This window comes from Corythoichthys intestinalis, chromosome 18 (genome assembly GCF_030265065.1).
Source record: "Corythoichthys intestinalis isolate RoL2023-P3 chromosome 18, ASM3026506v1, whole genome shotgun sequence".
In the NCBI taxonomy this organism is placed as follows: domain Eukaryota; kingdom Metazoa; phylum Chordata; class Actinopteri; order Syngnathiformes; family Syngnathidae; genus Corythoichthys; species Corythoichthys intestinalis.
Window position 1 is genome coordinate 35,720,480 of NC_080412.1, and position 15,749 is coordinate 35,736,228.

Below are 15,749 nucleotides of genomic sequence, written 5' to 3' on the forward strand. Positions count from 1 at the left end.
CCGGCGGTGCATAAGTAATAGCCCCATTTACAAAACAAAGGCTAGGCTCGGCTTGGGGGCGGATCCCAGGGTAATATTAGGGAGCACCAAAAACCCTGGCACTTCTAGTGTTAAAGCACAATTCCGATTTTTGTGTAAGCAATCTTGAAATATTGCTCATTTGGAGCAGGAAAAAAAACCAAGCATTCTCAGGCTTATCCTCAACCCATTTTATTTTTTTATCACTGTTGTCAAGCCCGCTCCTTCCCCAAAAGCCTCGCTCAAACTAGGCGCGAACACTGATGCACAAAAGCACCACTACCAGTGCCCTGTCTCTCTCTCGCTCTTGGATGACGTAATTCCTGCTTGAATTCCGATTTAGGGCACTTGACAGTTTAGACCGCAGCCACATTCTGGAAAAATGTGGCCCAGATCGGATTTTAACCACATACGCAAGTGACCTAGATCAGATTGGAAATGGTCCACTTTTATGTAGGGCTGCAGCTATCGATAATTTTAGTAGTCGATTAATCGAAGAACTAGTTAGTTCGAATAATCGAGTAATCGGATAAGGAACATAAATAATTAAAATACCTGAGCTTAGCGTCAACTGTTATTAAAATGAATAAATAAATTAACGAGGATCTATGTACAGCAAAAGAACAATTGGCTAACATAAATAGCAAAAGTCCGCTAGCTTAAATGCTTTTTTTTTTTTTTTTTTTTTTTTTAACAATGCTCTTAACAAATTGTACGGACACATATTCCCTCAAAAATGCAAAATATACCTATAAACTAAATTACGAATGCATTAAAAAAATGACCCCACAAACCAAACATATCTCTTGTAAATTAATTTCATTGCTGACATTCATTTCGGGGTTATCAACATGTTTTGCCCCCCATCCCAAAAAAGTGTAGTTTGGCCTATAGTGTAGCTGTAATTTATTTTCTAAGTGTTAAAATATCTCTGATAGCCAATTGGCCTTTGGTCTGGAGGAGTCCGAAATTTTTTTTTTTTTTAAATTCCACCTGCACGCCCCACACATAAACACATCCCTCCACAAACACAACAGATGATCTTCTTGGGGGCCTGAACAAGTGTGGAAGGACCCGCGTATAATTATCCACAAGCACCCCCATCCATTGGACGGACCACCTGTGGGGTCCCGTTTGTGCTCAATGCACCCGACTCCAGTTCACATTTGTTCCGGCACTGCAATAAGATTAAAAATAAGTACAGTATTGCTGCTCAAATCAAATAGTTTGCACAGTTAAGGTATTTTTACAGATTGACAACGGGGAAAAGGCAGCAATTTTATAAGAATTATTATGCGCAGATGATCCTGAAAAAATGGGTTTTGGCAAAAGAAATTATGTTACAGTTAATTTCCTTAGTGTTCTTTTTGCCTACTGAACTCCGAGTACATCTTAGAGATGAACAAAAATGTCAAGGCAAACTATTTACTAAATAAGAACAGTAAATTGCTCTCCTTCAACCTTTTCTGAGTCACAGCACATTTTTACATTGGAAAAAATCTTGCGGCACACCACAAAATAAAAAAAAATGTTCTAAAATGACTTTCTGTGTAGTATAGTTAATGATAATATAATTTCTAGGGCTGTCAAACGATTAGAATTTTTAATCGGGTTAATCACAGCTTAAAAATGAATTAATCGTAATTAATCCCAATTCAAATCATCTATAAAATATGCCATATTTTTCTGTAAATTTTTTTTGGAATGGAAAGAAGACACAAGACGGATATATACATTCAACATACTGTACATAAGTACTGTATTTGTTTATTATAACAATAAATCAGCAAGATGGCATTAACATTAACATTCTGTTAAAGCGATCCATGGATAGAAAGACTTGTAGTTCTTAAAAGATAAATGTTAGTACAAATTATAGAAATTTTATATTAAAACCCCTCTTAATAATTTCATTTTTATAAAATTTGTAAAATTTTCAATCAAAAAATAAACTAGTAGCTCGCCATTGTTGACGTCAATAATTACACAATGCTCATTGTGCCGAAACCCATAAAATCAGTCCCACCCAAGCGCCAGCAGAGGGCGACAAAACACAAAAAACACAAGTAATAAGTAGACATGACACTGCTGTCATTTTAATCTGCTTGAGCGGGGCATGTGCGTTAATTGCGTCAAATATTTAACGAATTTAAAAAATTAATTACCGCCCGTTAACGCGATAATTTTGACAGCCCTAATAATTTCTCAATATTTACACTTACTCCGTGTGAAATTCGAGGGAACGTGAAACATTTTTTTTTTTTTTTTTACCACGACTCACACTAGGGACTCTGGTCTGAGTCAGAATCTTGTCCAGGGTTCAGTTTGGATTTCAACTTTGTCCTTTTTAAAAACGTATCCATGACTTTAACCACGATTTCCGTGTGTGTCTCAAGGAAGGTTCTCGGTCGCGTGCAAGCAGGCAAGCGAGGTAATTGCTCACGTTGCATTCAAGAACTACTCGGAATTATATTCATCAGCCACCTTGCTGTCCGCGACAATGTGGACCTCAGCACGTCGAATTTACATCAATTGATTAGACTCGTCAAGAGTCGATACACACGAAAGTAGTGTTGCAACGATTCATCGATTAACTTGAGTATTCGATTAGAAAAAAACTATTCAAATTAAATTTTATTGCTTCAAGCATTCGTTTAATTGAAGTGGCGTTGTAATGGTTTATTTTGAAAGTGTTTGCATTTAGTTTTATTGATTAGGGTGGATACACTGCTGTCAAGTTCAAAAATAGATCCTTAGGTAGACATTTGTAAAATTACCCAAAAATAAGGAGAGAAGCCACTCAGTTTTCTTGGCCAAGGAGAGCAAGGACGGACTAGACAGTGAAACGCTAGATTACGCTGTTTAGTCACCAAACACGGCACCTCTGGTCTGCCTCATATCACATGGCTGAATCCAACTGCGCCCTGTTAAGACCAACGTAAGTTTTTGTTTGAGCTAATGTTTTTTTTTTATGCATTCATAATTTAGTTTATAGGCATATTTAGCCATTTTTTTGTGGGAATATGTGTTTGTTAAGAGCATTGTAAAAACCAAATGTTAGCATTTTATGGCATTTGAGCTAGCGGACCTTTGCTATTTAGGTTAGCCAATTATTCTTTTGTTGTACATAGATCCTCTTTTTTTTTTTTTTAAATACTGTTTGAGGCTCAGCTCAGGTATTTTAATTTTTCATGTTCCTTATCGGATTACTCGATTATTCGAACTAACAACTTCATCGATTAATAGACTACTAAAATAATCGATAGCTGCAGCCCTACACGAAAGCATCCTTTCCGTTTTATCCATAAGTGACAACCATCAATCCTCCCCTTGCGTTTTATTCCACCACATTGTTGTGGACAGCAAGGTGGCTGATGGCTAGAAATCCAAGCAGTTCTTGAACACGACACAAGCAATAACTCCAACACCTTCCACCTACTCCTTCCTTCCTACTGCAACTCCGCCCGACAACTTCCGCGTGCTGTTAACAAGGCTGAGTGTCCTTCAAAATACCACCAGGGTCACCCTAATAATGTTTGGAATTATTTTTAAAAAATAGGGGAAAAAAACACTGGTTGAGACAGTGGTTAACATCTCTTATAATAGCATACCTGTCAACCCGAGGCCATTGGCTATCTTACAAATAGTGGCGTATGCCCTTACAAATTGGTGGCTAATCTCACAATGTTTTATATAGCGTGCTATATGAAACAAAAATTTTTTTGAAATAATATGAATTTATTGGTAATATTGTCACATATAACCTGGTGCAATCAAATAACAATCAATATCTTCAGCTACATCATGATTACTAAAATTTAACAGTAACTTTTGTAACAATTGTATGTATGTTTCTAACATGTCTTTTGATGGATGCAATTCATGGCACTTCAGCTCGCAATTCAGTTTGACTTGAAGGTAGTTTGTTCACGTGTCCAATTATAAATTAAAAAGGTCAATTGATAAAATTAAGCTACCGATGCAATCTTTGAGTCAGGGAACATTTCTTTTGCTAATTCTGAGAAGTGATCAGCGATAGTTGCGGGCAAATTGTGTTCGGCAACAAATTGGCAGAATAAAATCTCCGCTTTCGTCGCTTTTCATTCTGCAGACTGCATCTTTATGACCAGTGTTGTTAATCTTACTTTGAAAAAATAATTACAGTTACAAATTACTTCTCCTTAAAAGTAATTGAGTTAGTAACTCAGTTACCTGAATGTAAGAGTAATTAGTTACTTGGCAAAGTAAAAGGTGTTACCTTTCATGTTTTTTTTTTTCATTAAAAAAAAAAAAAACTGTAACCTTTGCTATGTTTGAAAGTCATTTAATGTGAAACAACTGTTAAAGTTTTTAAAATTGCTCCCATTTTTGCATTAGTTCCCTTCTGTCTACTTTCGACATTTGGAAGTTATAAAAACTGTTTCATCATTTAAACATAGATTCAAGTCAAGATTTTGCCGATTTAGGAGTATTTTAGATAAAAGGTTACTTAGGTTCGCTAGGTTCACTACAACAGAGCCTTTCTGAGAAGTCTACTGCTTTGAGATGGCGGCTGTTTACCAACGCCGGCATGTGTATCATTTCACATCTAGTTAATAATAGGGCTGTCAAAATTATCGCGTTAACGCGCGGTAATTAATTTTTTTAATTAATCACGTTAAAATATTTGACGCAATTAACGCACGTCCCGCTCAGAAAGTATTCTGCCTTTTGGTAAGTTTTACAGCATGACTTTTTTTGCTGTCCAACAGCGAACTCTTGTGGTCGCTTTGCGACATGGTTTATTATTTTCTTGCCAGTTCATTATGGCTGCACGACGTCTCGGGCTGATAATGTTGTGCTTATATGATCCTTGGACAAGATTTGTCCGTAAGTATGGTTGTTGTAAAGAATGTACATATTATGTTAGTAAGCGAAATGTTATATTTTTTGTATGAGACGCTTTTTGTTTATGTTTAATGAACCTGTATAGCGTGCTAAGCTAACGTTGTTGCTAATGCAATGCTTGTGTACTTTTATTTTGTCGTTTTACGACGGTCTAAAGAGGACAACGGTTTGAGGCCATTTTATTAATAAATCAGATGAAAAAGGAAGAAGTCTAATTATTAAGGCGTCGTTCACTAGTTGTCTAGCTTTGGAAAAAGTAGACGCTTCGGAGTGAGGACAGCATAGACAGATTTAAATGACAGTAGAGTGAAATGCCCACTACAGTCCTTAAGTACCGTATGTTGAATGTATATATCCATCTTGTGTTTTATCTTTCCATTCCAACAATTTATTTTACAGAATATCTATATAATTTACAGAAAAATATGGCATATTTTATAGATGGTTTGAATTGCGATTAATTGCGATTAATTACGATTAATTAATTTTAAAGCTGTAATTAACTCGAATAAAATTTTTAATCGTTTGACAGCCCTAGTTTATATACATTTTATATCTAGCAAAGCATCATGTGGGTGTAGTTTGTAGGCTGTCGGCCACAGTCAGGTATTACTGGAGCCACCTAGCCTAGCCGTTTGCAACGGCGTCACACCTCCCCCTTTTCCACTCCCGCGCTTCTTTCTCCGTGTCTGTGACTTTTCTCGCATCATTCAGCCAACGTAGTAACGCATAGTAACGCACATTGTCTCGTTGCTGAAACGGTGGCAAAATCCAAACAGAGAAAAAAAAATGTAATGCACGAAAAACGTACAGATTTTGAACGTACGGCGTACACAAATAAAAATCAGTGCTCACTTGTACAAATTATGCCAAAACTGTACAACTTGACTGAATAATATTTAGATGTTACAAAGATAATGTTTGGAATTAAAGAATTCATGTTTGAATTGTATTTTGGGAAATTGAGGTTGTAATCAACTCTGCGAGTTCTAAACATAACATTTCTCCATTTTGTGTAGCGACTGTGGAGGCATATTCACTTCATCCATCCCTTAATGAGGTTGATGATTGCAGTAGATGGCAGTTAAAGCGAGGCAGTATATTTGCCTGGGGGTGTCATTACTGCTCAGTAAACGCATACTGTATGTGATTTGCATTGTAGGATTGTGTAAGTTTCCTCGCATGACCATGACTGCTCATTCCCCTTAGTGGGCAGCACATTGCTAATCATTACATAATACCCCACAACCACCTACTCCCTCTGGTTTTAACTTTTCTTTTCCACAAGGACAAAAATGATCAACCAGGTGGCAAAAATCCCTGCTACTTGGCTTATTAAATGTACCACAAAACTTACATCATATTTTGAACCTCCTAAATAATCATTGCATTTAATGCCTGAGGGAAGAATATGACAAGCGCCTGCTCCTTTTTTTTCTTTTCTTTTTTTTAAACGCCAATTTAAACAGTCAGCGCGAGGGTTTTCTTTTTTGGGGGTGCGAAGCAACTGCTGAAGAAATGCAAGAAAGAAGCCCAGGTTACCGCTGATAGCTTTAGCTTGGCACAGAGTGATCACAGCGTGTTTCCAGACTGGTCAGCCACTGCCATGCTTTGCTGGCCAAGAGAATAAACACAGATCCACCAGGTGTCTACCCTTGATTTTTACTGTTTCTTGCAGCAGAAACGAAAGTAAAACTCGAAAAACAAGCATGACTTATTGAATATTGCTTACAATTTTAAAATATAGATAGGCGTGAAGGTCGCCATGGAGCCCGATTTTTTTATTTTTTTTTTTTTGGGGGGGGGGGGGTGTCAAACCTCTTAAACTACTGAAATGCAAAGAAAACTTGTTTTAGCACAGCTATTTCTATAACACATACATAAATTGATTTTCATTCAAAGTTGTATTTTTTTCAATGATTTGCAAAATAAAAGTTAACAAAAACAGCAATAACCCCAACCTCCATCTCCTAATTTTTATTTTCCCTCATTTCCTAACATAATAAATCCAAATACCAAATCTCAATTTTAACAATTTAAGAACATAGAATGTATAGTATAGAACATAGGATGTATATATAATTGAAGTTAATGTAAACATTTTTTTAAATAATAAACATAAAAGTAAAATACATTCAGATAAATAAGTACAAATGACTTACATTATGCAGAGTGAAATGGAATATATTTTGAAGATCGTGCAAACATTGACTTTTTAAATCATAAGGAAATGAATAAGTAGCTTAAATGAACAAATTTAAGTCCAAAGTGCACATTGACAGCTAAGATGTTCTGAACCTCCCCATCGGAGCAAATAAAACTAAATATGATCAATAAGCCTCCTTAACTCTTTCGTTGCTCTTAAAGAATTGATCCATTTTATGTTGCATTGCCCTTTTTTTGTCGCATCAATTCAACAACCTTTTTTTTTGCTGTTCCAGCAAACATGCACATTTGAACCAATCAGAGCTAACTATCTCTGATCACATGTCAGTATGTCAGCCAATTTAACGGATAAATGAGTCCAGGCGTTTTGCTTTGCTGCAATGTGCATTCGCACATTGATGTGACTCATCATCGTCAGACTCGGATAACTGCAGCAGCTGGGAAAACCTCCATGCCCTCCGTGGAATAAAATAAATAATAAATATTGGTGGAAACGGATTACGCTACACAAGCACTTTATTATGCTTACTGTTAACACTTGTGTATGTAAATCTGATTTTGGTAGATTGTTTTCCTTTTGGAGATGAAATGCAAGTGTGGCAGCTTAGCATTTTATTTTATTTTTTTACACAGCATTTTGACAGTTGCAGTCATATTTTCGGAATCAAAGCATCGTGTATCGCAACAGCATTCCGGCCCTGAATCTTATACCGGAACTGCGTTCCTGACCGTTCTGGCCCACTTTCACCCCTGGTCTGCCTGCTGATTTTGGTGCATTTTGAAGCATTCTAAGGGGGTCAAATTGAGCTCACAGAGACTGCAGAACAAATAATAATAAAACCGAGGAACCACAATAGGTTAACTAAAAAAAAAAACATTTGTCACCTGCATGTCCATACTGTTCAGTTATGGATGTGTTCTAAGTCAAATAAAATCAAATCAACTTTTATTTGTTTAGACTAAATCACAACAGCAGTTATCTCAAGGAGAAAACAAAACATGTTTTAAGGCGCAGTAGCCCTACGCTGGATTTCGACCTACTTGAGCATTTTTTTTTTTTTTGCCCCCCCCCCAGGTAAGACTAATGCCCACCCACACCTGGCATCCTGGTAACACCACTGATCAGTAACATATACAAAGCTATACAGCAGCACCTTCTCCAAGAGTACACTATAATTATCACAGTCAGAGATAATATGTCTGGTAATTGGAGTCAGCAAGTGGCTCCAATTTATTTCTTTTTCCTTTTCCAAGAAGAGCAAAAGAGAAAGCTACATGCATACAAAGCATTAAATATAGCCCAAATGTACTTCAATGGATTTGACTATTTGAACACAGTGTTTACAGTATGCACACATGGAGGCTGCTACTTCATGGACGGTGAGCAAAAATCCCAGAACCACACGGGGGGACCTACAGAGAGCTGGGACCACAGTAACAAAGGCTACTATCAGTAACACAATGCGCTGCCAGGGATTTAAATCCTGCACTGCCAGATGTGTCCCCCTGCTGAAGCCAGTACACGTCCAGGCCCGTCTGCGGTTGGCTAGAGAGCATTTGGATGATCCAGAAGAGGACTGGGAGAATGTGTTATGGTCAGATGAAACCAAAATAGAACTTTTTGGTAGAAACACAGGTTCTCATGTTTAGAGGAGAAAGAATACTGAATTGCATCTGAAGAACACCATACCCACTGTGAAGCATGGGGGTGGAAACATCATGCTTTTGGGCTGTTTTTCTGCAAAGGGATTAGGACGACTGATCTGTGTAAAGGAAAGAATGAATGGAGCCATGTGTCGAGAGATTTTGAGTGAAAATCTTCCATCAGCAAGGGCATTGAAGATGAGACGTGACTGGGTCTTTCAGCAAGACAATGATCCTAAACACACAGCCAGGGCAACAAAGGAGTGGCTTCGTAAGAAGCATTTCAAGATCCTGGAGTGGCCTAGCCAGTCTCCAGATCTCAACCCCATAAAAAAATCTGTGGAGGGAGTTGAAAGTCGTTGTTGCCCAACGACAGCCCCAAAACATCACTGCTGTAGAGGAGATCTGCATGGAGGAATGGGCCAAAATACCAGCAACAGTGTGTGAAAAGCTTGTGAAGAGTTACTAAAAAACGTTTGGCCTCCGTTATTGCCAACAAAGGTGCATAACAAAGTATTGAGATGAACTTTTGGTATTGACCAAATACTTATTTTCCACCATGATTTGCAAATAAATTCATTAAAAATCAAACAATGTGATTTTCAGTTTTTTTTCCCCCACATTCTGTCTCTCTCATGTTTGAGGTTTACCCATGTTGACAATTACAGGCCTCTGTAATATTTTCAAGTGGGAGAACTTGCACAATTAGTGGTTGACTAAATACGTATTTGCCCCACTGTATGTGTAAATACCATTTGTAATTGTACCTGCAGTATTTATTAAGAATTTATCATAGGTTTTTGGGTAATAAAGTATGAGGTATGTAAAGTATTGGGTGATAAAGTATTTTTATGGGGAAATCCGTCTCAACGTACGACCATTTTGACATATATACCAGGCCCTGGAACGAATTAAATTTGTATGTCGAGGTACCCCTGTATTAGAAAATGGATGGGAAACTATTTGTGGGAAAATATAGACATTTTCCAACATTCTGTATCAATGGAAACACTGCCATGTTTGGGAAATTTGTATAGTGGAAAATTTATCATTTTACTGCAGTTCTCTTTGTGCATCTGTAGATCTGTGCCCACACAAAGGTGCAGTGACGCATATTCCAACTAACTTTGCGTTCGATTTCCTACTTAATCCTCAAGAGAAAACATGCCCGATAATCATGCTGGCCTCTGCTTAGACTGAAACAAATAAGTGGAAAGTTCCTCACAGGCTCAACAGGGAACCCAATGGAGTTTATTTAAAACTGTCAGGTAGTCGGTAATTCTATTGTTTATTCCCACTCATAAAGTACCAGTATTTTATTTTATTTTATTTTTTTAATGCAATATACTGCACTGCATGTCAATATGAAATTCCAAGTATAACAGTATTAAGTTAATGTTTAGCACCTGCTTTAATTTGTAAATGTTTCAATTTTTTTGTGAAAAGGGTGTTTACATTAGCAACTTAAAGTGCATGTGACACGAAAAAGCATGTTTATTTCATAATACATGTGGTATTTTATGCTCCTGAATGATATGGACCGCTTGGATGTGTTTGGAAGCGATCGCTATAATTATTTAGTTTTTTTTATTCCCGCGGCATGAAAATGAGTGACTTCCGGCTTCGGTCTTGCATTAAGGAGGAGGGCGCTGTGACGTGTACGGTTGAAGGCGTCCTCTTCACTACAGCCGTACTGTTGTGTATGAGGACGAAGGATTCAGCTGATTTTGCGGATTAATACGTTTATTTTTCGCATCACGCCAGCCAGACGGCTGCAGAAAAATCTTGCTTTATGAGGGAGAGGTGTATGCGCCTTTTTGGACTTTCAAAAGGTTCCCATTCACCGTGGATATTGGCCAAAACAAGCCCTACAATTGGACTTACGAGGAAGTGAGTAAAACTCTTTTTTTGTATTATGTCAAATACGAATACAGCGATTACAAAGTAAACACTACAAACTTTCTTTAAATAAAGGACTACTTACGTTTGATCATTGATGGGCATGTAAAAAGCTCTCCTCATGCACATTGGCTGCACTTTAGCTGCACAACAACTGCAGCCGCCCTCCTCCGGGAACGAGCTATAAATTGCTCTCCACCGGGCAGTTTGCTGGTCCGCGAAGACAATCGACAACCCAGTCATCATGTCAAATAATCCGGGCTAGTTATGTGTGATTTTCCGCTTCGAAGACTTCGAAACATCACTCGGTTCGGGTTAGCATGTCGGCTAGCTGTCACGCCTATTGGTTTGTCTACATTCTCCGAAGCCGGGGAAGGGAAATGACATATGTCCGATTCAGGTGTCATAAAATATCATTCGGGAGGTGCAACAGTAAAGGTGAAGTTGACAGTTTTGACCATTATGGAGTAATTTTGCCATGTCGTCCTGAATAAGTGCATTTTTATTATCTCATATTCCATTTAGCACAAGACTTATTTGTCATGACCATGCCATTTATTCAGCAATTGGGGAAAATACTTGGATAAAAAGAATATCCTGTAAAAATATTGAAGGAAAGAGACAGAAACAATAACATTTTGCAGCTCTCTTCGTCACGTTTTCTCGTTGTGAATACTTTCCCCTCGACGGGCTGACTGGTCCTTCTCAAGCCATTTATTTAGCTATTGTGGAAAAATACTTGGATAAAAAGAATATCCTGTAAAAATATTGGAGTAGAGAGACTGAAACAATTACATTTTGCGGCTCTCTTCGTCGCGTTTTCCTCGTTCTGAATAATTCCCCCTCAATTGGCTGAATAGTAAAACCGATGATCCCAGTCTCCCGCTGACGTCATCCACCTGTTGGGGACGCTAGAGCCCTATAATGGAAGGCGTGGCTAACCAGCAGATTAAAAGACTAATTTCTCGTCATCTGCGCTTTGCTAAATTGTTGTATGTAGTCGAATCGTCTCAAAATATGATTCTAATTCACATAATAATGCTATTTAAGACTTTTTTTTCCCTGTCGTATGCTCTTTAAGGCAAATTTTTAAATTAGGCTCACAGTTCCAGTATTTCAAGAGGAGAGTGTAATAGTAATGCATTGAGTGGTCAAATATACTGTACTTCCATATTCAATATACTGCTGTGGCCACTAATCAAATGAATCTCTGACAGCCATCCACTCTGTCGCTCTTTTTTTTGTCCCTCCTTCCTTCCCCTTGTGGCATCCTGTAACCAAACCCCTTCGAGTTTGTCATCTTGTGGTAAGTTCATTGAGAATTTATTGGGTGTACTATGGTCCTTACACATGTCGTTAGCATGTTTACTCCGCTCTGACTCTAACACTATAATTAAGTTAGTCAAGAAAAAAAAAAAAAGACACACACTGTGAAAATGCAGAGTACCGTACTGTGTGGAATTGCATATTCAGTATTATGTGCAAGTTGATTTTTGACTACAAAAATGTTAAGTTTATCCTTGAATTAGAAACTTTTTTTGTAAAAGAAATTTAAAAATATATATAGTATTTAAAAAATTGCCATAGAATGTTGTTGTTTTTTTAAGTAACACTATGTAACTTTTCAGTTTTGTCAATTTTAGCGAAGCCGGTCGACAAAAGCTGTAGTATTTTGCCTTAAGGAAAGTGTTTCCCATTAGGACCAGTGCACACTCGCACAGTGTCGCGAAATTATCTATCAGTCAAAAATCAATCTCCCGGTCGTCTGCAGATGGATTAAACGACATTTCTGTGTCCAGTGGCTTTGTAAAGGATATAGTATAGTAAAAAGATAATGAAACCAGTTGTGGCTAAACAATAGCATATGACTGTTAGCAACCGTGCGAGTTCGGCCCTGATTATAAGATGACCCCTTCTTTTTCAAGACTCAAGTTTGAAAAAGACTTTTTGAACACTAAATTAATTTTTATACAGAAAATAATTACGGTACATCCGAAACAAATGATTATAACAATATATTTGAGAGAAAAAGCATGTTATTTTGCCTCATTCAAATCTTAATATCTGAACATTTAAATATGTAAACTAAAGTGCAATTGCATTCGTAAATGAATGGCTTCTGGTTTTTGAAATGTAAATACATCAATCTATTGTGATCAAACAACAAAAGTGCAATAACTGCATTAACCATCAAAGTGAAGTCTAACTGTAACTGTAGTCTTGAAACAAATCTGAATAAGGAAAAACATTGCAATAAAATAATGCAAACTGATTAAACTTGAGAGTAGCTGAGATCTCTCATGACGGAACATCGCTTCAAGGATATCTGGCGCCATCTAGCGTCGTTAATGGATATAATGTCTAGACCGTGAATAAAAGCCGACCCCCACTTTTTCAGTCTTATTTCAATGCAAAAAACACCGTCTTATATTCGGGCCAATACGGTATTATTTTGAAGTAAAGCTACTTTTACTTGAATAAAATTTTGGGCTACACTAGCCACCTCTGTGCTTAACCACATAATTACTCGGTAAACTAAAATATAACGCCATGTCAATTGAATATTAATTTAGTATGTTGTCATAAATACGCAAACAGAATGAGAATTACTGTATACATTGTGTTATACACTGCAGAAAAAACACAAAGTATCCGAATTGATGAATTCCCTAACGGTTTAATCAACAAGTCTGCTTGAGTTGTACTTCCTTTGCATGTCTTCGCATGCTCACTGGCTCATGCACACCCACATGTGTCAGGCCACGCTCATACCTAACATACCCAGCACATGAATAAACAAAGCCAGCACACACATAAATGGCTAAACCCTCATACGTACTGATTCATCTATGACTCTGGAATCACATTTGATGCTATGTGCACAAGCAGAGGACCCCCTCCCCTCCACACCTCCCCCAAATTCCAGTCCGCCAGAACGACTAGCTGGCATTGAGCTAACATGCAAAACAGACGTCAGCAGAGAGATGAAGGCAGAGGACGACACGAACACAGAGGTGAATTTACCTACCACACATGGGCAGAGAGAAGGCAGCTTAGTGCGGCCCTTCATGAGCGAGAGACAGAGGAAAAACAGCCTCTCAGACACCCGCAGCGAAGGAGGAGGAGGAAAGGGATGGGGAGACAGCTAGAGAGACTGGGGAAGGGAAGGGGGAGAGAACTGAAAGAGGGGGAGAGAGGAAAGGAGAAGGGGTGGGGGGTGTCGTAGTGGACGAGAAGAGTTTTCCTGGAAGCTCGACTTGTTGGTGTTGGACATATGGGTGTGAATATAGAGGAATGGAAGCTTTCTCCAGCTGTGACTCATAATACAATGTTTGTCACTGCCTCACAGTGAGGGAGGGGAACCAATCAGACTTGGAGACACACGCTAAAGCAGACCTGTTATTTCATTTAGTCTCCTTTGTCTGCATGTACATGCCCATGGAATAACTCCACGCAATCTTCAAAACACATTCTTTCAAATAATTAAGCATTTTTTTTCATTATGTTAAATATTCATTGCAAATCAGAGAAAACCAAGCATTGATCATCAACATTTATGTGCTACTAAACAAAAAAGTATGAACTCCAAAAAATGTTTTGCACCCATTTTCATGAGATAGAGACTTTTTCCATACACACAAAAGTGCCCAGAACTTAGATGTAGACAGCATTCACAAACATTCACGGTCACTACAGGGCTTCAATGCATTGCCTCAATCACTCACCATTTGTTTGTTCAGGTGAGTAAGTCAGGAACCAGAATACGGATGAGTTGATGATCTGACAACTATAGAGATCTTTCAAGCTTTCAATCGTGCCTGCCTTCATATGCTCTCTATATTTTTGTCTCCACATTCATCCACATGCCTTACTTGAGGTGGCCATTTTGCTACTAACCTTTGACCCTTTCAAGGAGTACACACCTCTAAGTGCAGTTACCATATCTACCCTGGGGGGGGCATACTAATCAAAAATGATAATATAGTATAGGAATGTACCGTATTGGCTCGAAAATATAAGACGGCCCTGATTATAAGACGAACCCCTCTTTTGCAAGACTCAAGTTTGAAAAAATACTTTTTGAACACCAAATTTTGATACAGAAAATAATTACAGTACATCCGAAACAAAGGATTATAACAATATATTTGAGAGAAAAAGCATGTTATTTTGCCTCATTCTAATCTTAATATCTGAACATTTAAATATGTAAACTAAAGTGCAATCACATTCGTGAATGAATGGCTTCTGGTTCTTGAAATGTAAATAAACCAATCTATTGTGATAAAACAACAAAATTGCAATAACCGCATTAAGCATCAAAGTGAAGGCTAACTGTAACTGTAGTTTTGAAACTAGGGCTGCAGCTATCGAATATTTTAGTAATTGAGTAATCGACTGAAAATTCTATCGATTAATCGAGTAATCGGATAAAACAATTTTTTTTAGGTAAAGAGCAATTATAAATATACATGAGAAAACAAAACATTTCATCTAATATTGAACCATTCTCAGTCAATCAATGTCTTTATTTTCGATGTACATTGTTGAAAACAGCCAACAATTGCATCTCAGATGTGACTTGACGTCTTTTTACATGACTTACAGTGTCTGCTGCTGGCCGAAAAAAAAAAAGTTCTAATATCTCTACTTACAGAATTTTCAAGTTAAGAAGCAACTTCCGGAACCAATTAAGTTCATAAGTGGAGGTACTACTGTAAAACGATTGACAGAGTTACCTGTGACTTTGCCAAAAAATGAGCGTAAATCTGGCTGGATAGTTTGGCCTTTTGGTTTTGCAAAATTTGGGGAACCTATGGGTCAAATTTGGCCTGTAGTAATGGATGCTACACGAAAAAAAAAAAAAGGGTCCTCCAGTTAAACGGGAATGAGTTGTACATACTGTAAACAAGCTTCCCTCTACATGAAAAGCGGATGACACCATGGATTGTTCGCCACTTAACTCTGGCTGCCATTGATGGCAATAGGTGTTCAATCAATTTGGACTGCGGCTTGGGCGTAGGTTTGGTTTCAACATTGGTAGGGACGATATTACCATAATGCACATAATGCAAACAATGATCCAAATAAGGGACGGCTAGCTTGACTTCGTTGTTCCCTGTGGAGGCTGGCCT

At 37.8% G+C, this 15,749-nt stretch overlaps 1 protein-coding gene across 3 annotated transcripts in view; it reads right to left on the bottom strand.

Moving 5' to 3' along the window:
• The window catches only part of LOC130906104 (disks large homolog 4), a 163,394-nt gene that overhangs the window by 119,266 nt on the left and 28,379 nt on the right, over window positions 1-15,749 (bottom strand). The window contains exon 1 of one of the 3 annotated variants that reach the window (XM_057820047.1): window positions 14,340-14,544. The exons of 1 other annotated variant lie outside the window; for it this stretch is intronic. In XM_057820047.1, coding sequence (XP_057676030.1) covers window positions 14,340-14,342 — 3 coding nt within the window. In that variant the 5' untranslated portion in view covers window positions 14,343-14,544. Of the gene's footprint in view, window positions 1-13,642; window positions 13,800-14,339; window positions 14,545-15,749 lie in introns of those variants that run through there. One more of the 3 variants, XM_057820044.1, reaches the window with a different exon arrangement.